Genomic DNA, 23,516 nt, shown 5'->3' on the forward strand with positions numbered 1-23,516 from the left:
AACCAGTTTTGACGCTATAAAAAATCATAACAAAATATAAATGTTAATAATAAAGTTAACTGAAACCAGTTTAATCAGACAATCAAATAAAAAAAAAACACACACACACACACAAAAATACAAAAAAAAAAAAGAAATACTAATCACAAATATAATCAAAACAACACATAATGCATACCAATAATTTAAAAACAAAATATGAGTGTTCGAACCAAAAAACAAAATAATAAAAAAGTAACTTCAAAAAAAAAATTGTAATAACATAATATAAATGTTAATAATAAAGTTAACTGAAATGAGTTTCATCAGGCAATTAAATAAATAAAAAAAAACACACACACACACACAAAAATACAAAAAAAAAAAAAATACTAATCACAAATATAATCAAAATAACACATAATGCATATCAATAATTTAAAAACAAAATATAAGTGTTCGAACCTAGAAACAAAATAATAAAAAAGTAACTTAAAATAAAAAATTTGTAATAACATAGTGAAACTATTTTTTTATTCTTTTGATGAAATTATTAGTTTCTTTCAATGTTGATGAAACTGATTTTTAAAGTTTGTATTATTTTTAGATTAAAATTTTTTATATTATTTCTTTTTCAGGATGATGTTGATGAAACTGGTTTTTTTTTCTGCTACTTTAAATGAAATAATTATTTTGTAACAAAAAAAAAAAAGAAAAAAAAAGAAACAGTAGTTTAAATAAAAAGACAAGTTTAATTTCTGTAAAAAAAAAAAAAACAATATCTACAGTTCATATCATTTTTTATTTATTTTAGTGTTTTATTTTTTTTTAAAAAAAAAATAAATAAATAAAAAGAAACACAAATTTAAAGTTTTTTATGGCATTCCTCATGACCTTTTCCCATATTTGTAAGTTTTTTTAAAAAAATGACATATTTAGTGTAATTAAGTTTTTATGCCATATATATCAAAACTTATCTTTATTTTCCCATATTTTTTTAAATAGCCCAAAAAGGAAAGAGTAGGTGAAGAAGGCCCAAGAAAGGCCCAAATTATGAGGGAGAAGGCCCAAAACCCAGAAAGAAACGTTTACTCAGGTGGTGGTGGAACGATGACCACACCACACCTCACCACCTTCCCCACCATCACAACCAGATTCCCCGTTTTTTCCCTTGGCTTCTTCTTCTCCTCCAAAATCTCAAGCCCATCAATCTCCACTCCGTGTTTGGTTCTTGGGTTAACTCTATCATCTTCCTCGAACATCCCAATTCCCACTCACCGCCTACCCCGGAAATGGTCTCCCCGGAAAACACCAATTGGCTCTTTGATTACGGCTTGATCGACGATATTCCTGTCCCCGATGGAAATTTTCCTGTATCATCTTCTGGTTTTAACTGGCCTGTGCAAACCCTAAATGGCTCTTCAAGTGTCAGGTTATTCCAATTCTAAGAATCCTCAGTTTTTGATTCTGGCTCCCCCAAATTGTGAGCTTTTGATTTAGGCCAAAAGCAATCAAAGGGTTTTCTGGGTCTCTTTTTGTTTTGGCAATTGTGGGAAGTATGCAAATGGTTTTTTTTTTTTTTTTTTTTTTTTTTTTTATTATCATTATTATTTTAATATAGGGCTTTTGACTTAATGAAGATGGTATGCAAAATGAAATAGAAAAACTGGGGTTGTAATGTTTAGAAGTATAATTCAAAAGGGGTTTCTGGATTTGCTTGCTCGATATGGTTAGCAACCCAAATCGGTGGGCTGAAGTATTACGCAGTTGTGTATATAGTTTTACATAAATACTTTATGCGGTACCCTGTTTGGAATAATTATCTATGCTGTAGTTTTTGGAACTTTCTTAAACGACTATGAATTTTTTTTTGTTTTTTTTTGTAAATCATCGTGGGACTTTTCAGAGATTTTAAGTTTATTGATAGACGTTCTCATTATATACAAAGTTGAAAGTTTTTCTATTTTACTTTTGTTGCTGATTTAGTTTGGGATTATGATTATGTGCATGTACAAGCAAATTATGTGACCTTTTAAGGTTGAAAGCCAGTATTTCTTTTTCTTTTCCTTTAACTATGAGTAATACTCATCATTCTGCCATTTGTTTTGCTAGTCAAATTGTAGGTTGTACTGTATTATAATTGTTCTATGATGCTTTGACAGTGATGAGATGTGTATTTTTGATGTTGTTTTCATTAAGTTTTTTAATTAGGCTAATAATTGGGTTGTTCAAAATATATTTTTGTAATGATGATATTTGTTTCCAGTGTGGAGATTGATGGCTCATTAGGAGATTCAGAGGGCCTTAAAGAATCTGGATCAAAGAAGAGGTTTGTGCAGTGTGTATTTTGCCTTTTACGTTTGTTATAGATTAAAGAAAGAGCATGGTCCCCGATTAATTAAAACCTGTTGTTCTTTATGATCTTTTAATGCCTTAAATGATTATACTTCACCTTTATGATTAGTTTATTGCCTTTCACTTTTAAGTTTGTACTGCTTTATGGAGAAGATGCTAATTTGTCTCCACAGTTTATAGATGTTTGTTTAAAATTGAATCATATACCAAGTCAAGCTTGTCCATTCATCAAGACTGAGCTGCTCATGGTGGGAAATTTTCGTTTGTAGCCAGGCCCTAATTTATGTGAACTTTTGGCCAGTGAGGTTACATGTGAGGCTGATAAGTGATACAGTAACCATTTATGACAGCATGAAAAAAGCATATGTTTTTATCATTAAGATTTCTGTTTTACATTAAACTAAAATTAATAATTTTAATTGTATTTTCTTGTCTTGATTGCTTGGAAAGTTTCTCCATATTAATTTTGGGTTTTCATTTATTTATTCCATTTCTCTGAGCCAAATGGAGGATGTGGGGTGATTAATTTGTAGAGTTCTTAAGACAATTATTAGATATCCATAAAGTTTTTTGATGTCCAAAAGTGTGGATTATCTGCTTTTGTGCTGTTATCTGAATAACCTTAAATTTAGTTGTCCCTTTTGCATTTTCTTCATGCAGGAGTAGATCGGAATCGCGGAATGGATCTAGCACCAAGGCTTGTAGGGAGAAGCAGCGTAGGGATAGGCTTAATGACAAGTACACTCTCTCTCTCTCTCTCTCTCTCTCTCTCTCTCTCTCTCTCTCTCTCTTATTTATCATATATGTGAATCAAATATGCTTTGTGCTAACATAATTGAAAATAGGTTTGTGGAATTGGGATCTATATTGGAGCCTGGAAGGCCTCCTAAAACAGACAAGGCTGCTATTTTAATTGATGCCGTCCGAATGGTGCATCAGTTGCGCGGTGAAGCCCAGAAGTTGAAGGACTCAAATTCGAGTCTGCAGGAGAAGATCAAGGAATTGAAGGCAAGTGTTTCTTAATTTTCTTTATTTGAAAACGAAATGATCAATTTTTGACCTGAATGTTTCTTTTATTAATTTATTTATTATTATTATATATAAACATTTCTCAATAACTTTGAGCTGTGTGACAAAAACAAGGATTTCCTAAAAGTCACTGGTATGTCAAAGGAACAAAGCATATATAAAAGTGATCTCTATTGTTTAGGTGGAAAAGAATGAGCTTCGTGATGAGAAGCAGAGGCTCAAGGTTGAGAAAGAAAAGTTGGAACAACAACTGAAGGGCATGAATGCCCAACCTGGATTCTTGGCCCCCCCTCCTGCAATCCCTGCTGCATTTGCCGCTGCCCAAGGCCAGGCTCCTGGCAACAAGTTGGTTCCATTCATTGGTTACCCTGGGGTGGCTATGTGGCAGTTCATGCCACCCGCTTCTGTGGATACCTCGCAGGATCATGTTCTCCGCCCACCAGTTGCCTAAGCCCTGGTGTATTTGGGGCACTTGGCTGTGTCCCTACCCAACCGAAGAAGTGTCAGTAGTCTCGTTGTTCTTGACTTTTAATCGTTTTAAATGTAGTCTTCTAAATTCTAACTGAATTTGGTTGTGATTTGACTGTATTTGCAACCTGGATACTTATCTATGCATTGGTGGTGGTATTTTCATGTAAATGGCAATAAGCTTAATCTCTGTCAACTTGTGTTTCAACTTGGAAAATGTTTGGTGGGTGAATTTGTATAGGCATTGCAATGTGAAGTTTTGCTCCTCACTCGGCAGATGAGATTGCAACCTCGCAATCCCACAGCTGTGTGTTCTGATTATTTGTAGAGATAGGTGGGATTTTAGGCGTAATCCTAATTGCAATGCAAAATTAGCCTATTTACTATTTAGGCGTGGTCTCTTATTAGATTAATGTAATCACTATTTGTCTTTAAATATGAATCTACATTTAGAATAGCTAATGCTGCTTGAAAAAAAAAAAATTAATACTAGACTAAGTGCTATAATTTGTTGTTCTATGCAACTTGTGAAAATGTTCAATCCATGCCTCTTTATTTTTATTTTTATAAAATTACACTAAATATTAAATAGCATTTATTCAATGACAAAATTGCAACCCAAATTCGTATAGCAATTCACATAAAAACTACCGGAGTACTTTAGAAACTTAAACTATAAATTTGAAAGAAAAAAAAAGTTAAAAAAATAGTATATGGGGTAATTTTTTTTAAAAAATATTATAATTTTTTAACAATTAATACAACTTTAACTATCTTTAGAAAATTTTCACTAACCAATTATCTCCTCACTATCAATAAAAGATATTATTTTCATACAAATTATATCACAAATAAATTTTCAATAATATATATATAGGGATATGATTTTGTACGTTCACGAAATGCATTCTGTGATGTACGGTAACCGTCAGATGAAAGACTTATTTGATTTGACAGCTGAGATTGATCTAAGATAATACCCGAGATTCATCTAATGTACTACGAAATTCATTACATAAAAGTACAACATGAGATAAAATCGTATCCCTATATATATATAATATTATATACATTTTTACTAATAAATTGGAGACTCTATCATTCAAAAAAAGGAGAATTTTTTATAACACCACACTAGTCGAAATTCAACCAAAATACATCTTCAAAATACACTCGAGCTTGAGACCGAAACCCGAAAAGAGAATCACGATCGATATAGGAGGAATTATGTAATCTGGCGTAGTTGCGGTTTTTTTATTGGATCAATACTGAGTAAAGAATTACTAGTGGAAATAAAATTTTGTTGTTGAGGTAACACCTAAAGTCAAAACTATAATTTATTTAATAAAAATAAGAAGGAACAAACTACCATGGTTTGTCTCCTCTTAGTTACTGTTGAAAAACAATAACTTATTTTGACTTGACTAGATTCTGTTCACAAGAGATTAACTGTGGAGAAATCTTATCTGTTTATATACCTTTTTTTTCTTGGCTACTGTACTGGTCATCCATTGATACACCTATAACCAACTACAATGGCGTCCAATCTTCTCAAAATTCAATTGCACACTACTCCAACTCCAAACACAAAATTCGAATCCCAACTCGCAAATGCATTCTCTTCTCTATCTTCATTTCGTGTTCATCATCACTGCCACCTCTCCTCCTCTACTACAAGCGTATTTCATAACCACAAAAACTCTTCGCCGTGGATCAAGGTCCCGATCAGAAGCTCCTTACCTTCTTCAAGCCCACCTACCTCAAAAGAATCGGCCATTCTCCAAGCCAAGACATGCCTCTCAAGCACACTAGAAAAACCCCTCAATAACACCAAGCTCACCAACAAGCTCAAGAGAGTGAAGCAACCCAGATTCCGGGTCGAGATTCCGGTCATTGATGACTCCCCGGAATCTCTCTCCCGATTATCTTTCGAGGTGTTTGGAGAACTACCATTCAAAAGAAAAGGCTCCCCAGTGAACATCTTAATCATTTGGCCTAATGATTCCTACAAAGAAGCTGCTTTGAGAGTGTTCGAGTCTTACCCTTCATGCCCAGTTGACCACGTTGACTTTTCTTCCCTCACTACCGGTGGTTTGAGCTCTGCAGACGTGGCAGTGTTTCTAGCTCCGGAGGTAAAAGATTTGGGGAATGTGAAGAGTGTTTCGGATGATTTTTACCCGAGGCCCGTGGTGGTATTCAACCCCAGATGGGCTTTTGAGGAGGAGAGTGAGTTTGGGGAGCTGAGTAGCTTTGTGGGGTCTTTTGAAGTGGTGTATTCTTTCATGGGTTTGGAGGTGAAAGGAATTTTGAGCAAAAGAAGAGGAGTGATTTTCAAGTGCGTAAGAAATGGAGTTGTGAGTGGTGAGAAGTGGTCTGTGCTTGTTGAAGAAGAAGAAGGAGAGTTGAGGGTCATCTCCAAGTTCAAAGCTCGGCCATCAATTGGTGAAGTTGAGAATGTTTTGTATAATTTGATGGCCGTCAACTCACCGGTGACCAAGTCTGTGAAGTTCTTGAAAGATTTGGTGTCTAATGTCACTGGAAAGAAGTAAGTGTGTGTAATTATTAGTAAATAGATTTTCAAGTTTTGGTTTCATTCCTCGCTTTTGGAGTTTCAATTGTTTACCTTTAACTGATATTGTGGTGAGATTGCAAATATAGCCTACGGTTAATATATTATTTAATCATAAATGATGAGATCGACTCGAAAGAGTGAACTGAAGGAAAATAACAATACCTTTTGATGAGGATCAGTGACATGAAATAAATATCAATATTTTTTCTTTTTTGATAAGACTTAAATATCAATATTTGTTGCACATTAAAAGAAAATTTAGGGAATTTACTTTATGGAAATATATCTTTATGGCATCCTTTTTCCAAAAAACAAAAAAACAAAAAAACCATCATGAATCTGTTATCTTTTTCAATAAATAAGGTATGTGTAATTTGAAATATTATAAAATAGTCTCTGTAATTAGATTGGAGTGATTCTTGTACCAGTAACCGGTCCTCTGAACAGATTTTATCATGTATGTGAATACAAAATAGTAGCTGAAATTTGTATTTCGTAAAAATATGGAGTAAAATAATAATCATCAGGTATGTGTAATTTGAAAATCAGTATAAAATAGTATCTGTAATTTGTATTTTGTTAAAACATGGAATATCGAATGAGTTATTCCAAAATATAATTGTGGTACTTGTTACGAACTTCAGTATTTTATATCTTTTCCTTAAAACAAAAATGAAATGGTAAGACTAAGCTGTCTTGGAGATGTCATTTGAGAGGTCCTTGTTATCTTTTTCACAAGCCAAAATGTATCTTTTTCACAAAGCCATTCTTTGTGCCAAATACAGCCCAATTTTTAAATCTCTGTCTAAGTTTTTTCAATGGAAATGTAACATGCTTTCTCTAATGAAAATATTAACAAGCTTGGATGTGATTTCTGCATCATGAATGCAGAGTATTAACAAAGTATTATTACTTTTATTTGTTTTTGAAACCTTTTAACAACACAAAAATATTACAAGAACTAAAAAAAGTGAGCTAAATGAGAGAATTCCAACTGAGCAAAGAGAGCTGGAAAAAGTGGAGCCGTGGGTGCTCACACGGCTCTCTTTTATCTTAATCTTGCATTGAGCATTGAAGACCTTGAATTGGGGAAGACTGTGTCATCTTCTCTTTTCTTTCTCATATACAACGAATACGATTCTTTATAATCAGTAAGATCAAGATATTCCTCTCAAAAATGCAAAGTCTAGGATGCTCTAATATGACAGCCTTTGATGAATTTATCAGAGAAATTGATGTATTTTGACCACAACGGCCGGAGTTCTGGAAAGGCAATGTCTAGCCAAGGCTTTGCTCTGCCATTGAAATGAATGACACCAGCACTTTCAGCATCAACATAAGTTGTGTTCTCTTGATATCCAAGCCCCAACATGTGCCAAAATGGATCAATTACTTGAACATGACCGTGGAATGCTATTAGGCCAGGGGGTAATGTACCTAGCTGCCACAAGCTCAGGTCTGATTTCAAGTTCTGCATCAAGAAAAAGACAAAATTTAGGAACAAGCGAAACACATAACGACACATTCTTTTGGCGAGTAAACTCACTCTGTCGAGCTTGAGGTCCTGATTACAGAAGAGTTTTTTCTTACCTGTTCAACCCAATGGTGGTATGTGGCACTTATGTTGGTTTTTCTCCAGGCCTCAAGATCAAAAATGTTCATGCCATAAGCCCATGCACATTCATTAGGGTCGAAATTATTTGATATCAAAGGATGGGAGAAGTTTAAGTAGCTCTTTAATTTCTTTGACATCACAAACTTATCTTCTCCTCTACATGTCTCCACAGCTCCATTCACCTTTCCATTCATATCAATCTCCCACAGAGGTGAAAGATCAGTTTGAACCACTATATCATCGTCCAAGAAGACTATCTTATTGAGGCTAGGAAACAACTGCAAGAAAATGATCAGTGTTGAAAAGATTTGTCAGAAGAAGACACAATAAGAAAGGGAGAAGTTCAAATATAGCCAAGTCTAATCAAATATTACCTCTGGGAGGTGTATTCTTATGTGGTTCATAACTGAGTTATACTTGGGACTAAGAGCTTGCAATTTGGCTGCAATAACCCTAGGCTTTTCGGTAGCATTTGCCACAATGGCTGATGACCCTCCTCTGAACTGGGACCTGACTTTTTGATCCTTCTCCATTGCTTCCAAAACTGGCACTTTCCCCTTGGTGAACCAATCAAAGTGGTGTAATGCTTTCACTTCAATTATAGCAGGTGACAAAGGGTGCAAAGAAAACCATGCCTGCATTGGATAGTAAGTCTTCCTATCAGTGATGATGTGGAGGACAACCTTGTGGGGCCTCAATGAGTTTTTGACAAGTGATGTGGCAACAACAGAGGCGGCTAGGACATTGTCTGAGGCAAGGACAAAGTGGAAGTAGGAATTGTCGACGAGGGCAGGGACGAGTTCAGCCGAAGGCAGTTGGAGGCGAGCAGCTGCATTGTTGCTGTGCTCATTGGCTAGCCTCAAGGCTAGGCAATGAAGCTGTTTTGGTATGCTGCTTGATGCCACGTGGCGGTACAAGTATTCTTGAATTTTGGCTGTTCTAGTCCTTTGTTCAAGAAGGGTAACCTGAAATGTAAAAAAAATAAAATAAAAGAGTTTGTTGAGGAGTATCTTTCATTCATTGTCTTTGTTTTCTCTTGTAAACATAAGTTAAAGAGTCAATTTACTAGTGTTCAAAACTCTATTTGTGGACCCTCTTGAAGGATTTGTGGACCAATATATACAGAAACAATCATTTTCAAGTGACATCTGATTCTTTTTAAACTAGTCTTTTATTTCCCATGATGGAACCTTTTTTAAGTTAGTTGGAGGTGAACTAACACCTTCTTCCACCCCACCCTCGCGAAAATAAATAATAAAAACAAAGATGCTGATTTCATTTCCAAAATAATATTAATACACAAAAGTAAACAATTTTTAGAAAGAAATAATAATAGAAAACATATTACCATTTCTCTAAGCTTGATAGCAAAAGTCCTCGCATCTAAGTTGCTATTCTTGATCTCAGCCATGAACTCATCTAGAGTTTGGGGAATATCATTTCTTCCTTGTAATTCATCCTTACTGATGGGTTCTTCTAGTACTTGATATATCACTTCAGGGACCTTACCAAAATAAATAAGTACATAAATAAAATTTCTTAAGACAAACAAATAAGTTTCATAAAAAAAAATAATAATAAAATAAAGACAAACAAATAAGTAATTTCTAATCATCAAAGGTTGTTGGGGAAGTTACATTATATGAGTCAATCCTTCTTCCCAAAATTTTTGGTCCTATCTTTTTCCCCAAGCAACCTATCATCAAGAACAAATATATTATTAGGACTTGGCTTTAATATTAATAAAAAAACATAATAAACACGCCATTTATTTATTTTATTTTACTCTTTTTTTTTAAGGACATTTACTCAATTTTAGATCGTAACAATCTACCAAGAAGTACACCGACCATGGCATAACAAATTAATAAATTAGTTAATACGCAGTTATCTTATGAGAAAAATATATATCTTAATATTTTCTCTTTGGAGTTTGTGCTTACAAGTTGGTTTTAGCATAAAAACTTTGGTGGCCTAGACCATAGCGATAGCCATGTGGCTTAACTGAATTTTATCCAGACACCTGCACTTAGGCACATGAACCATGCACGTGTTGTCCGTGTGCACTCATTACAGAAAGTGCAAAACTTTGTAGATTATGTTGGATTATTAATTCTTCAATTGAATAATTGTTTTTTTTTCTCAATTATAAAAATAACAGAGATACTATGCATAACTTTTTAAGAATTGTTATTTCAAAAAAAAAATCTTAGATATCTTAAGATTCACAACTGTTAGGCTTTTACTTCTTATTATCTGAAATTATTGGAAATACCAAAACTTTTACTCTGTTCCCCAACAAATAATTTATAACTACTAAAAACAAGTTTAAGATAATTTTAATCTAATATATATATATATATATATATATATATATATTGAGAGGTAAAAAATACCAATACAATCTGTTAATAATGATGATTGAAGAGTACACATAAAAAATATAAGGTTCATTTTCACAAGAAAGAGGGATATAGTCAATGAAAAACTTCGAACGTTACATATATAATATAACATGGTAAATATTTATTTATATTAAATGAAAAGGAAGTGATGACATACGTACCAATAGTTGAACACTTGGTTTCTCCATCAATGGAGTCAACTGCTGTCATAACAAAGATAAAACGAAGAAGAAATGTGAAGAACAAGAGAGAGTAGAATAGCATTCGGTAGGAAAGCCTTCTCGAGCCCACTTTCACTTTGATGAACTCTCTTACCCCTTTGCCTGGAAACACTGTCACATGTCTCAAACTTGGTGAGATATGAAGCTGCATTTTTATTTTATCCTATTCCTCTTCTTTACAACACAATCACAACACCCCAAAAGAAGAAAAGACTAGTACTACTTTTGTCTCTCTCTCTCTTTCTCTCTCTCTCACGTACGTTTCTTCTCTTTTGTTAATTTTGTGAGAGGGTGTTATTTCATTTAGCAATGGACAATGGCAAAAATCAATCCCAATAGAAGGACTGAGTTCAACTACTGCAAGAACCTATGAATAGAAATGCTGTAAAAAAAGAAATGGTTTTGATGTTGTTTAAAGTAGCTATCTCTTACCTAACCTTGCTTAGCATTTGGGCTAGACTATCAAGGTGTTTGTTCTATATATTATTATTTTAAATTTGTATATATATTTTTGAAGGAGTTTATTAATTTAGAGGTGAAGAAAGTTGTTAAAGAGATAGAGACATGGGACTGAGAAGAAAGGCTGTGTTTGTTTGTTGGCTTGGTTTTTGAAGAAGGGGAGGTTGGAAGAGAAGTAAAATTAATATAAATTTAATTTTTTGTCAATATATTTATATTTATAATTTAAAATTATGTTATAAAAATAAGGGGTTGTTTGGTACTACCATTGTTTGCTTGGCTTTGCCTCCACATGAAGTTTTTATAAATTTATTTTTTTGTAGAAAACATACTTAAGACTTTGGACTTTGACGGAACAGAGTTTCTAAATGGAAAACGACACTACCTCTCTTCTCTTCATTTCCATCTCTCTATACGATGTGCTGTTAGGGAATAGGGACTTTGATTGTTGGAGTAAAAGTACAGAAACCTCATATTCCATTTCTACCAAAAATCAAAATTATGGGGGTACCTTCACAATGATCCTTTTTTTCCTCTTTTCTTTGGGGGCTCTTCTTTGTATTTGATTTGTATGGTATTTTGCTACATGTGGTTGTACCCTCTTTTTTTTTCTTTCGTTCCATATTAAAGATTTAAAAGAACCAAACTATTGATGCCAAAATCAACATTGATTCTCAACTTTCAAAAAGATTATTCAAGAAGAGTAGTTCATTAGGTGAGTTGAGTCAATTAAAGTTGATCATTTCACACAACAACATAGAAAATAATGAGTATATATGTTCAATCAATTATAAGCTTCAGTACTCAAAATAGACAAACTGACCATATTAATTATTCACATAGCATGGTTCACGTGATAGTTCCACTTAGTATAGCATTGGGGTAAGTTGAATAATACCTTTTTTATTCATCAATTAATCAAATTTACCTATAATTTTATATTTATTTGAAACATACCTCTTTTTATATGTATTGTACCCAAAATACCCTTACATAAGAGAATCACATGGGGAGTATCTTGAAGTGACAGGGGCAAAATTGGTACAATGTTTAAAAAAAGAAGTAAAAATGATAGATTTTAAAAAAGAAGGTAAAAATAAAAGAGTACAATATAAAAAGGGTATAGAGTGTAATTTCCTCTTACTTAAACTCATTAAGATTTTAATTGTTAACAAGGCCGGCCCTGAAAAAATAGGGGCATAAGACGATATAAAATTTTGGGCCCCTTAACAAATAAATTAAAAAATTAACCTAAAAAAATTATATGCTACATTTCATAACATAAAAATAAAAAAATATATTAAAAATCTGAAATAAGTTTTAAAGTATTACAAAAATTAGTAGATTTGTATTTTTTAATTTGTTCTATCATCCATAATAATATTTTTATCTTTTCAAAACTTCAACCATATAATTAATCAAATTCATGAAAGAAAAAACTATCAAGTTTATATTTATCTATAACTAAAATAATTTCTAACAACTACATTAAATTATAGTCCATTACTTATAATAAGATATTTTTTAAAAAAAATTAAATTCACTTCAAATAATATTGAAGAAAAAAATTATTTATTATTATTATTGAAATTAAATATTATATCTTGATTAATGAATTTTCTTCATAATATTAAAAATGTAATTCTGATTAAAGCAAGATAAAAAAAAAATAGATAAACTTATGAAATGTTAGATTTAGAAAAAAAGTTTAAATAATATTTATGTATTAATTTTTGGCTTTAGTTATTAAGTTTATATGCATTTATAGTTGTTTCTTAGATAATTATTTTTTTTAAAAAAAAAACTTATAATAAAAAATAAAGTTTGGTGGTTTCGAACTCAAGTCCCAAGAAAATATAATACCTAGCACTCTTTAGGCTGCCACTATGCTGGGTCCAATTAAACTATATTTAATGTTAATTTTAATTAAATATAGTAGTTAAGTAATGAGGTCTTAAAATTTTAAATGGGCTCCTAGAAAGAGTGGGCCCTCGGCACGGGCCTAGCCCGCCTATGCTTAGGGCCAGCCCTGAACATACTACAAATCAACACAAAGAATATTGGCAGAGAGAAAGACCAAACAGGTTAACTTGTCAGAAGTGGTTGTGGCTGATGAGGAGGAGTTAAAGAAACCATGTGGAAGAGGGCAAAATGGTTATTTTGGTCTGAATGTGGCAGAAGAAGAGCCATTGAATGGAATATGAGAATAGTTTTACTAATAACTGTTATTATAAAATAGAATTATAATACTTACAAACAGGGCCGGCCTTGAAAAAATAGGGGCCTAAGACGATATAAAATTTTGGGCCCCTTAATAAATAAATTAAAAAATTAACCTAAAAAAATTATATGCTACATTTCATAACATAAAAGTAAGAAAATATTTAAAAATCTGAAATAAGTTTTAAAGTATTACAAAAATTAGTAGATTTGTATTATTTTAACTTGTTCTATAATCCATAATAATATTTTTATCTTTTCAAAATTTCAACCATACAATAAATTAAATTCATGAAAAGAAAAATAAATGAAAAAATTATCAAGTTTATGTTTATCTATAACTACAATAATTTCTAACAAGTACATTAAATTATAGTCCATAATTATAATAAGATATTTAAAAAGAAATAAATTAAATTCACTTCAAATAATATTTAAGAAAAAATTTATTTATTATTATTGAAATTAAATATTATATCTTGATTATTGATTTTTCTTCGTAATATTAAAAATGTAATTTTGATTAAAGCAAGATAAATAGGAAAAGAAAAACATGATAAGAGTAGTAAGAAAATGGACAAAAAAAATAAAGATATAAAATGTTAAATTTAGAAAAAAAGTTTAAATAATATTTATGTATTATTTTTTTTTTTTTTTGGCTTTAGTTATTAGGTTTATATGCATTTATAGTTGTTTCTTAGATAATTTTTTTTTAGAAATAAATTAATAATAAAAACTAAAGTTTGGTGGTTTCGAATTCAGGTCCCAAGAAAACATAATCCTACCACCTTTTAGGCTGCCACTATGCTGGGTCCAATTTAACTATATTTAATGTTAATTTAAAATAAATATAGTAGTTAAGTAATGATGTCTTAAAATTTTAAATAGGCCCCTAGAAAGAGTGGGCCCGTGCCTAGGGCCGACCCTAATTGTTAACCACAATTTTTTTTAAATAATTGTAGTTCCAAACCAAAAACATTTTATATTATTAGATACTCTAAACAATATTTCATTTTAAAGTTTTCTTAAAATATATTATTCATTATTCATGGTTTACATTTGAAAAACTGAGTTTTTACAAATATCAATTAATATTATTGAAATATAAAATTATAAACGTCAGCAGCAGAATAATGCAGAAAACAGTTTTGCAGAAACAAACCAGAACTAGCAGAATATTAAAATAATTGCAAAAAAATTGAATCACTTGACACAAGAGATTTTTACGTGGTATTAGTGTTCTTTCGAACACTCCTACTCCACGGGGCCACGCCCAGAGAAAGAAATCAATTAATAAAGTATCAACAATTACAAAGACAATTGACTTAAACAAGTTTGGACTCCCTCTAAATTATTGCCACAATCCTTTGTAATGCACTTTATGAATCTAATTTCTGAACCACCTTCAAACAGCGAACTCCTTTCGTCTTTGAAGTGTGAGTGCTTACTTCCTCTCGAAGTAAAGCTTCAACAAGTCTTCTCCCGAAGACCTCTCTCTTGTTCAATCAAGTTGTTCTAACCAACCCTAAGACAGAGTAAGAACAAATATGAAAACACTAGAACATAAATGTGTTGGGTTTTATGCCCTAAATAAAACTCAATTTCAATGTAATCCATTTTATTCAACATCAATAAAGAAACAGAAGTATTTTTCATTCATTTGTGTATGTTTTGGTTCATGTTATCAATTGCTTGTCTATTTGATTTATAAATTCATCTGAAACCCTTTTCACATACTTGATCCTGTTTATTGTGTTGTCAACACTTTGGAAAGTAAACATGATTATGTGAATAAAGATTCCTAGATTTATCAGACACAGGGTTTTACTGATATGATAATCTACAATAGAGTTTACTTGCATTTGGAGAAATGCTATGTTCTTTCCAGAGCATTGGTTAAAGTAAAGCTCAAGTTGGATGCATGGAGTATGCATCGGAAGGGACCGATATTGAACTTTGACTTAGATTTATTAAACTTACAGTAATATCTATTCAAGTGAATATCGCCTAGTTGATCCTAGATCAAATGATCTTAATCCTGTTATGATTAGGCTCAATCTCAACAGGTTATTCGTGTTCTTTTATTTGTTAGTTAAGCCTACTTTTGGGTCAGGATGATACGTACATTTTGGGAACACGGTAGTCCAATTGAGTGGGAGCGCTAACATAAACATGGAATCTATAGCTTCTATCTGGCGAATAGTAAGAAAAGGATGATCTCCTTCGAGCTTCAATCTGGCGAATAGTAAGAAAGGGATGGTGGAGTACTCATTTCACATAAGCTGAAATATCATTTATACAGGGTCAAGTGTTTTAAGGATAAAATACATTGTAGGGTGTAACGGTAATCTAATCCCTTTACAGTGTAGATCATTCATATAGAGGATCATTGATCAAATTAGGATTATAACAATGGATAACTAATGATGCGTCTATATGGTGGAAAATATAGAGCATTCTATATACTGAGAGTGCAATTCTAAGTTCTATGCGTGGATTCAACGAAGAATTAATAAGTTAGTGAATTTTAGTGATAAATTCTTGATCTACTTATTGGAAGCTCGGTTATATAGACCCATAGTCCCCGCACTAGTTGAGATAATATTGCTTGTAAGACTCATGTAATTGGTTTTGATTAATCAATTATAATTCTCAAATTAGACTATGTCTATTTGTGAAATTTTCACTAAGTAAGGGCGAAATTGTAAAGAAAGAGTTATTAGGGGCATATTTGTTAATTATGATACTTTGTATGGTTCAATTAATAAATATGATAAATGACAATATTATTTAATAATTATTTATAGTTATTAAATAGTTAGAATTGACATTTAAATGGTTGAATTAGAAAATTGGCGTTTTTGAGAAAATCAGATACAAAAGTGATAAAATTGCAAAATTGCAATAAGTGAGGCCCAAATCCAATAAGCCTTGGCCGGCCACTTTGATAGGAGTTTTACCTCTGATATTTTCATTATTTTAATGCCAAATAATTCAAACCTAACCTTAGTGGAATGCTATAAATAGGTAGTGAAGGCTTCAGGAAAATTACACTTTTCATTCAGAAAAACTTGAGCCTCTCTCTCTACATTGCCCGCCACTCTCTCTCTCTCTTCTTCCTTGAATATTTCGAAACCCCTTAGTGATTAGAGTAGTGCCCACACACAGCAAGCAATACCTCAATCATAGTGAGGAAGATCGTGAAGAAAGATTTTCAGCAAAAGGAGTTTCAGCATCAAAGATTCAGAGAAAGAGATCCAGGTTCAGATCTTGATAATACTCTGCGACAGAAAGGATACAAGGGTTAGAGATCTGAACGGAAGGACTTATTTAATTTCGCTGCACCCAATGTAAGGTTTCCTAAACTTTATATGTGTTTATTTCATCGTTTTAGAAAATTCATATTTAGGGTGTTAATCAACATACTTGTGAGTAGATCTAAGATCCTGGTAAAATAATATCCAACACCCCCACTAGTTGAGATAATATTACTTGTTAGACTCATTTAATTGGTTTTGATTAATCAATTATAATTCTCAAATTAGACTATGTCTATTTGTAAATTTTTCACTAAGTAAGGGCGAAATTGTAAAGAAAGAGTTTTTAGGGCATATTTGTTAATTATGATACTTTGTATGGTTCAATTAATAAATATAATAAATGACAATATTATTTAATAATTATTTATAGTTATTAAATAGTTAGAATTGGCATTTAAATGGTTGAATTTGAAAATTGGCGTTTTTGAGAAAATGAGATGCAGAAATGATAAAACTGCAAAATTGCAAAAAGTGAGGCCCAAATCCACATTGCCTGGGTCGGCCACTTTTATAGGTTTTTTCGTCTGATATTTTCATTATTTTAATGCCAAATAATTCAAACCTAACCCTAGTGGAATGCTATAAATAGATAGTGAAGACTTCTGGAAAATTACACTTTTACTTCTGATTTCCTTCAGAGAAAAACCTGAGCCTTCTCTCTCTAACCTAGCCGCCACCTATATTCTCTTCTTCTTCCTTGAAATTTCAAAACCACTAAGTGATTAGAGTAGTGCCCACACACAGCAAGTGATACCTCAATCATAGTGAGGAAGATCGTGAAGAAAGACATTCAACAAGAAGGAGTTTCAGCACTAAAGAAGGAGAGAAAGAGATCCAGGTTCAGATCTTGATAATACTCTGCGACAGAAAGGATACAAGGGTTAGAGATCTGAACGGAAGGAGACATTTTATTCTGCTGCACCCAATGTAAGGTTTCTAATACTTTATATGTGTTTATTTCATAATCGTTTTAGAAGTTCATATTTAGGGTGTTAATCAACATACTTGTGAGTAGATCTAAGATCCTGGTAAAATAATTTCCAACACTTACCTGTTTAGCCGACTCAAGGCCAAACGTTTTTGACAAGGTTCTTGGCATACTTACTTTGTGATACAAATGTACCTCCTTCCATCTGTCTGACTTAAAGTCCCAAAAAGAAAGCAAGTTCACCAACAATGCTCATTTCAAACTCATTTTTCATTTGATCAACAAACACTTGCACTTCATGGTTAGATGTAGACCCAAAAACTATATCATCAACATAAATTTGAGCAATGATAAAATTAGATTTTATGTGTTTGATGAAAATAGTTTTATCTACACTACCTCTTTGATAATCATGAGAAATTAAAAATTGAGTTAACCTTTCATACCAGGCATGAGGAGCTTGTTTTAGACCATACAAAGCTTTTTCAAGTTTATACACATGGTCTGGAAACTGAGGATCTTCAAATCCTTTTGGTTGCTCAACATAAACTTCCTCACTCAAAATGCCATTCAAAAAGGTCTACTTCACATCCATTTGGTAAAATTTTATATCAGAATACAAGCAATGCACAAGAGTAAACGAATAGATTCTAATCTTGCTACTGGAGCAAAAGTTTCATCAAAGTCAATACCTTCTACCTGTGCATACCCTTGTGCCACCAATCAAGCATTGTTCCTCACAATTGTGTCGAATTCATCACTTTTTATTTTAAAAGATCCACTTTGTTCCAATCACATTGATACCTTTTGGTCTTCGAACCAAAATCCAAACCTTGTTGCGGACAAACTGATTAAGTTCTTCTTGCATTACATTGAGCCATTCTTCAAAGTCATGGCTTCCTTCACATTTTTCAGTTCAAATTGTGAGACAAAATAAAGAAAACTAATCAAATTAACATACCTTCTTCTTGTTACCATGTTTTCTTCAAAATTTCCAAGAATGAGATCTTTAGGATGATTCAGTTTTACTCTGGTTCTTGATTCATTTTGGATAGAATCAGTAATGGTGTTTAAATGAATCGAGATAGGTGGTTCTGGTTCTCCTGCATTAGATGCAGCGACAGATTCATCATTTGCGTATGCAGAATTCAATTCTACTACATCAGAATCTACATTTGCTACTTCTAGTGGAGTATCCAGAAAACTGTCTATCTCAACTTCTGTGGAAAATTCTAAAAAAAAATTAAAATCATCAACAACCACATTAGCTGATTCCAAAACAGTTTGAGTTCTCATATTGTAAACATGATAGGCTCTACTATTTAAGAAATATCCAATAAAAACACCAACATCACTTTTAGCATCAAATTTTCCAATATGCTCACGATCTCTAGAAACATAGCAAACACACCCAAAAACATGAAAATGACTTACATTTGGACGCTTACCTTTCCAAATTTCATAGGATGTTTTTGAGGTACCTGGACGAATAAATACTCTGCTTATTGTATAGCAAGCTGCCCATAAACGTTTTGTCAGCTTCTTGCTATTTAACATCACTATTGCCATCTCCTGCAAGGTACGATTCTTCCTCTCAACAACTCCATTTTGTTGAGGAGTTTTGGGAGCAGAGAATTCATGAGTTATACATGTAGACTTACAAAAGTCATCATAAAGAGAGTTCTTAAACTCCTTACCATGATCACTCCAAATTTGAACAATTTTCCCTATGTTTACCCTTCTTCAACTCTTAATCTCAAACAAAGAGTTTTAAAAGCATCAAATGTGTCAGACTTTTCTCTTAAAAAATCTACCCAAGTAAAACGAGAGAAATCATCAACACACACAAAAATATTGTTGGGTTTTGTGCCATAAATAAACTCATTTCAATATAATCAGATTTACTAATTAATGAAGATCAGAAATCATTTTATGTTGCATGGTTCACATGATTTATTTCATGATTATACTTAATGTATAAATTCTATTAAGTCCAGAACATATGTAAATATTGTTGGGTTTTGTGCCCTAAATAAAACTTTTTACAATCTGATTAGTTATCAATATAAGAAATTTGAAGTGATTTATGTTTGCATGAATTTTACATGCTAATGGTTTAATATGTTTATTATATTTATACACAAAATCAATTAAGTCCACATCATATATTTATTCACAATTACAGTATTGTCAACACAGTGGAATGTGATTGTGATTATATGAATCAAAAGACTGTCCCTATTTCATCAGTGTTTTAGATTTACACTGATGTGATAATAATCGATGATGTGTACTTACACTTGGAGTAAGTGTTATGTTCTTTCCAGGACATTGGTAAAGTATACTAGTTTCGAATGTATGGAGTATACATTGGACTGGACCGATATTGAACTTAGTTAAGATATTATAAACTTACCGTTATATCTTTCCAAGTCAATATCAGTAGTTGATCTTAAGATTAAAAGAATCTAAATCCTAATGTGCTTAGGCTCAACTCAGGAGTACTATTCATGTTCTTTGATTTATTAGTTAAGCCTACGTTTGGGTTAGGGTGATACGTATATTTTGGGAACATGATAATATGATTGAGTGGGAGTGCTGAACATAAATATGGAATCTATAGCTTCTACTGGTGTATAGAAGTCAAGTGATGATTCCCTTCGAGCTTAGCTAAATAGAAGTAAATGGATGAGCTCTTGTTTAAGTGACTAATTCTTAGATCACTAAACATCATTTACAGGTAGCTAAGTGTTTTAAGGGGCAAAATACGTTGAGGGGTGAAAACGGTAAAATTATCCCATCTCGATGTAAATCATCTATATAGAGGATCTTTGATCACAATAAGATTATAACAATGGTTAAATGAGATAGCATATCTATATCTTGGAACATATAATATGCTATATATAAGTCTGAGAGTGCAATTCTAAGTTCTAAGAGTGGATTCAACGAGGAATTAATAAGTAGGGATTTACTTAGTAAATTCGGTTCACTTATTGGAAGCTCAGCATATAGATCCATGGTCCCCATTCTAGTTGAGACTATACTGCTTGTAAGACTCAATAATTGATTTGTGATTAATCAATTATAATTCTAAAGTTAGACTATGTCTAATTTGTGAATTTTCACTAAGCAAGGGTGAAATTGTAAAGAAAAGAGATTCTAGGTTTATTTATTAATTAAGAGACTTTATATGTCTAATTAATAATTAAATTAAATGACGATACTATTTAATAATCTATTTTAGTTATTAAATAATTAGTTTTGGCATTTAAAAGGTTAGAATTGGAAAATTAGCGTTTTTGAGAAAATAGAAATAAAAATTGTGAAAACTGCAAAAACCAAGTGAGGCCCAATAAACACCTTGGCCGGCCAGTTAAGCAGGTTTTTCAAATTGATATTTTCATTATTTTAATGCCAAATAATTACTAACCTAAACCTAGTAGTTGCCTATAAATAGAAAGTGATGGCTCAGTCAAATCATAAGTTTTCAACAAGCTTTCAAGCCTTCTGTCAGAAAATTACTTTTCCAGAAAAACTGAGCCTTCCACTTCTCTCTCTATAGCCAACCCTATCCCTCTCTCTTTTCCTCTTCTAAATTTCGACTCTCAGTGATAGAGTAGTGCCCACACACAGCAAGTGGTACCTCAATCATAGATTGGAAGACTGTGAAGGATCACACACAAAGAGAAGGACATTCGGGCTCAGATCTTGATAATACTCTGCGACAGAAAGGATACAAGGGTTAGAGATCTGAGTGGAAGGAGACATTATTCCGCTGCAACCAATGTAAGGTTTTCTTAACTTTATATGTGTTTAATTATCGTTTTAGAAAGCTCATATTTAGGGTGTTAAACAACATACTTGTGAGTAGATCTAAGATCCTGGTAAAATGAATTCCAACAACTAGCCTCAGAGCCATGGTAATTGATTTTCTTGCAAGAAATTTGGACTTTAAAACGATTGTTTGTGATTTGGATGGTTTCATGTTGCGTTGTGTGTTATATGATGATTGATTGATGTTTGTGAATTTTCGTAAAAAATAATTGAAATTCTGTTTCTGGAATTATTTTTTTTGGATAGTATGAAAAAAATTAAGCAATTTACTTTTTTACATAACTCAATTTCGATTTAATTTGAATTAGTTATGATATTTTGAAGTTTCGAAAAAATATCGGGATGAAGCACTCACCCACGCGCGCGGAACCGAGTGATCCTCGGTCAGGCGCGTGTTCGGACAAGATTTTGTCCGAGCAACACGCCTAGGGGTGTCTGAAACCCCTCCTCCGCACGCGGACATGCTGCAAGTTTCCCCCTGCGCTGAGTTTTCTCGGCCGTGCACTCCCCCCTGCGCGCGCGGGCAGTATTTAGATTTTTCATGCTATTTCATGGAATTAACTTCCGTTTTTTGTGTAGTTTTGTATTTAGATTTTTATTTTTCAATTTTCAAATCTAATATCAGAAATAAATTAATTTGAATTTTTTAAAATTAATCTTAGATATTAGTTTAATTTGAATTTGAAAACAAGTAAAAATCTATCTTTTTGCTTGATTTTTTATCTTATTTTTAAATTTGATTATATCTTATCTTATTTTTAAATTCAAGGTCATATATTAAATTTTTTTAATTTAAATATTTTTTTTTTAATTTGACCTTATTTAAATTTAAAATAAGATAACTATAATCATGATATTTTGAATAGAAGTAAGATATTTTGCTAATTTTTTAAATTTTGTTATTTTACTTATTTAAATTAAATTATAAAATCTGAAAAGATATTTATTTATCTTTTTTTTTTTTTAATTTTATTGAATATTTAATTTATAAAATAACAATATTTTTTTAAAAAAAGCTAGTTAGCAAATATTTGAAATGATATTTAGGTTAGTTGAAACTTAATTTTTCAAAATTGTAAGTTTAATTTTAAATGTTATTTTATTTATTATTTAATTGATTTCGAAAATATATATATTTTTTATCATTTAATTATTTTTTTCGAAATTTAATTATTTAAAATTAAATAAATCCTACATCCAACTATCCAGTTAACCTTGTTGCAGGAGTATGTGTTTTAGCTTATGTGTAAGTTTTATAAAACCTATTATTGCTTGATCTAAATTGCCATGGTTAACTTGTTGACAGATCCAATGATTTAATTTTAACCCATGGTTCAATTGTCAATAGGTCAAGTAAATAATTTGTAACAGGTAAATTTTACAATCTTCTTTCATCTGTGTATGACCTAGCAACATGATAGGATCCATCCAAATGTGTGCCTGTGTGAGCCTATATGTTTATTTTATTATATAGATGCATATAGGTTGTTGCTAAATAAAATGTCACACCATGATAGATTTTATTTAGGTCCATCTAGTTATTGGACCTATTCAATTAATAACAGTTATTTATTTTAAGGTTAAATTCCTCTCTTTTGGGCCTTGTGTGAGAGTTGGGAGCCATAGAAGTGGGAACCACATACTGAACCCAGCACCCCCTCACATGAACTACCCCAATTGTGAAGGCCCATTTGCCTGATTTGAATAACTGTGCTAAGTTAATTAAATTAGTTTAACCTAATAAAATTAATTAGCAACATAATTAACTTTTAAAATATATGAAATTTATTTTCATTTTAATATTTTAAAGTTAATTTTTAAGAAAAACACTCTTAGTTTTAGATATTATTTCTAGACGAACTATTTGTATTTTTCTTGTATTTAATTAAATAAAGAATTTTAACTAACTAGATTCTTTCTGAAGCTTATTTAATTAAATATTCCTATTTAAGTTATAAATTAGTTATATTAACTGATTTTTCTTATCTAACTTAAATTTCAATATTTTATTTAAATTTAAAATTAAGTTGAGGAATTCTAGGCATTAGTTATTAAAGATTCTTAAGATATTTCTTTTTAAGTTAGTTTTACACTTAAAAATAGAATAT

General features: G+C 31.6%; 3 protein-coding genes across 3 annotated transcripts; 2 read left to right on the top strand and 1 right to left on the bottom strand.

Moving 5' to 3' along the window:
• The first annotated feature begins 1,060 nt into the window (after nucleotides 1–1,060).
• On the top strand, nucleotides 1,061–4,027 carry LOC115725145 (transcription factor ILR3). Its single transcript, XM_030654573.2, has 5 exons — nucleotides 1,061–1,411; nucleotides 2,246–2,308; nucleotides 2,995–3,072; nucleotides 3,180–3,342; nucleotides 3,545–4,027. Exons 1-5 carry the CDS (start codon nucleotides 1,272–1,274, stop codon nucleotides 3,812–3,814), a joined length of 714 nt encoding a protein of 237 aa, XP_030510433.1. The 5' UTR covers nucleotides 1,061–1,271; the 3' UTR covers nucleotides 3,815–4,027.
• A 1,214-nt stretch (nucleotides 4,028–5,241) lies between these two features.
• LOC115725208 (uncharacterized) lies at nucleotides 5,242–11,632 on the top strand. The gene is made up of 2 exons (XM_030654646.2): nucleotides 5,242–6,376; nucleotides 11,427–11,632. The coding sequence occupies exons 1-2, from the start codon at nucleotides 5,367–5,369 to the stop codon at nucleotides 11,437–11,439; spliced, it is 1,023 nt and encodes a 340-aa protein (XP_030510506.2). The 5' UTR covers nucleotides 5,242–5,366; the 3' UTR covers nucleotides 11,440–11,632.
• On the bottom strand, nucleotides 5,331–11,099 carry LOC115725207 (probable galacturonosyltransferase 12). Its single transcript, XM_030654645.2, has 6 exons — nucleotides 10,585–11,099; nucleotides 9,656–9,714; nucleotides 9,367–9,522; nucleotides 8,393–8,983; nucleotides 7,994–8,296; nucleotides 5,331–7,874 (listed from the first exon to the last, which is right to left on the bottom strand). The coding sequence occupies exons 1-6, from the start codon at nucleotides 10,793–10,795 to the stop codon at nucleotides 7,590–7,592; spliced, it is 1,605 nt and encodes a 534-aa protein (XP_030510505.1). The 5' UTR covers nucleotides 10,796–11,099; the 3' UTR covers nucleotides 5,331–7,589.
• Nucleotides 11,633–23,516: the final 11,884 nt, after the last annotated feature.

Source organism: Cannabis sativa, chromosome 6 (assembly GCF_029168945.1).
Source record: "Cannabis sativa cultivar Pink pepper isolate KNU-18-1 chromosome 6, ASM2916894v1, whole genome shotgun sequence".
In the NCBI taxonomy this organism is placed as follows: Eukaryota; Viridiplantae; Streptophyta; class Magnoliopsida; order Rosales; family Cannabaceae; genus Cannabis; species Cannabis sativa.

Bases quoted from the DNA above. Each gene is read 5' to 3' on its own strand.
- LOC115725208 (XM_030654646.2), top strand. From the start codon at position 5,367: ATGGCGTCCAATCTTCTCAAAATTCAATTGCACACTACTCCAACTCCA.
- LOC115725207 (XM_030654645.2), bottom strand. From the start codon at position 10,795: ATGCAGCTTCATATCTCACCAAGTTTGAGACATGTGACAGTGTTTCCA. The intron at 9,523-9,655 runs GTAACTTCCCCA...TATTTTGGTAAG, and splicing joins GAAGGATTGACTCATATAAT to GTCCCTGAAGTGATATATCA. The intron at 8,297-8,392 runs GTAATATTTGAT...ATTTTCTTGCAG, and splicing joins TAAGAATACACCTCCCAGAG to TTGTTTCCTAGCCTCAATAA.
- LOC115725145 (XM_030654573.2), top strand. From the start codon at position 1,272: ATGGTCTCCCCGGAAAACACCAATTGGCTCTTTGATTACGGCTTGATC. The intron at 2,309-2,994 runs GTTTGTGCAGTG...TTCTTCATGCAG, and splicing joins GAATCTGGATCAAAGAAGAG to GAGTAGATCGGAATCGCGGA. The intron at 3,343-3,544 runs GCAAGTGTTTCT...TCTATTGTTTAG, and splicing joins AGAAGATCAAGGAATTGAAG to GTGGAAAAGAATGAGCTTCG.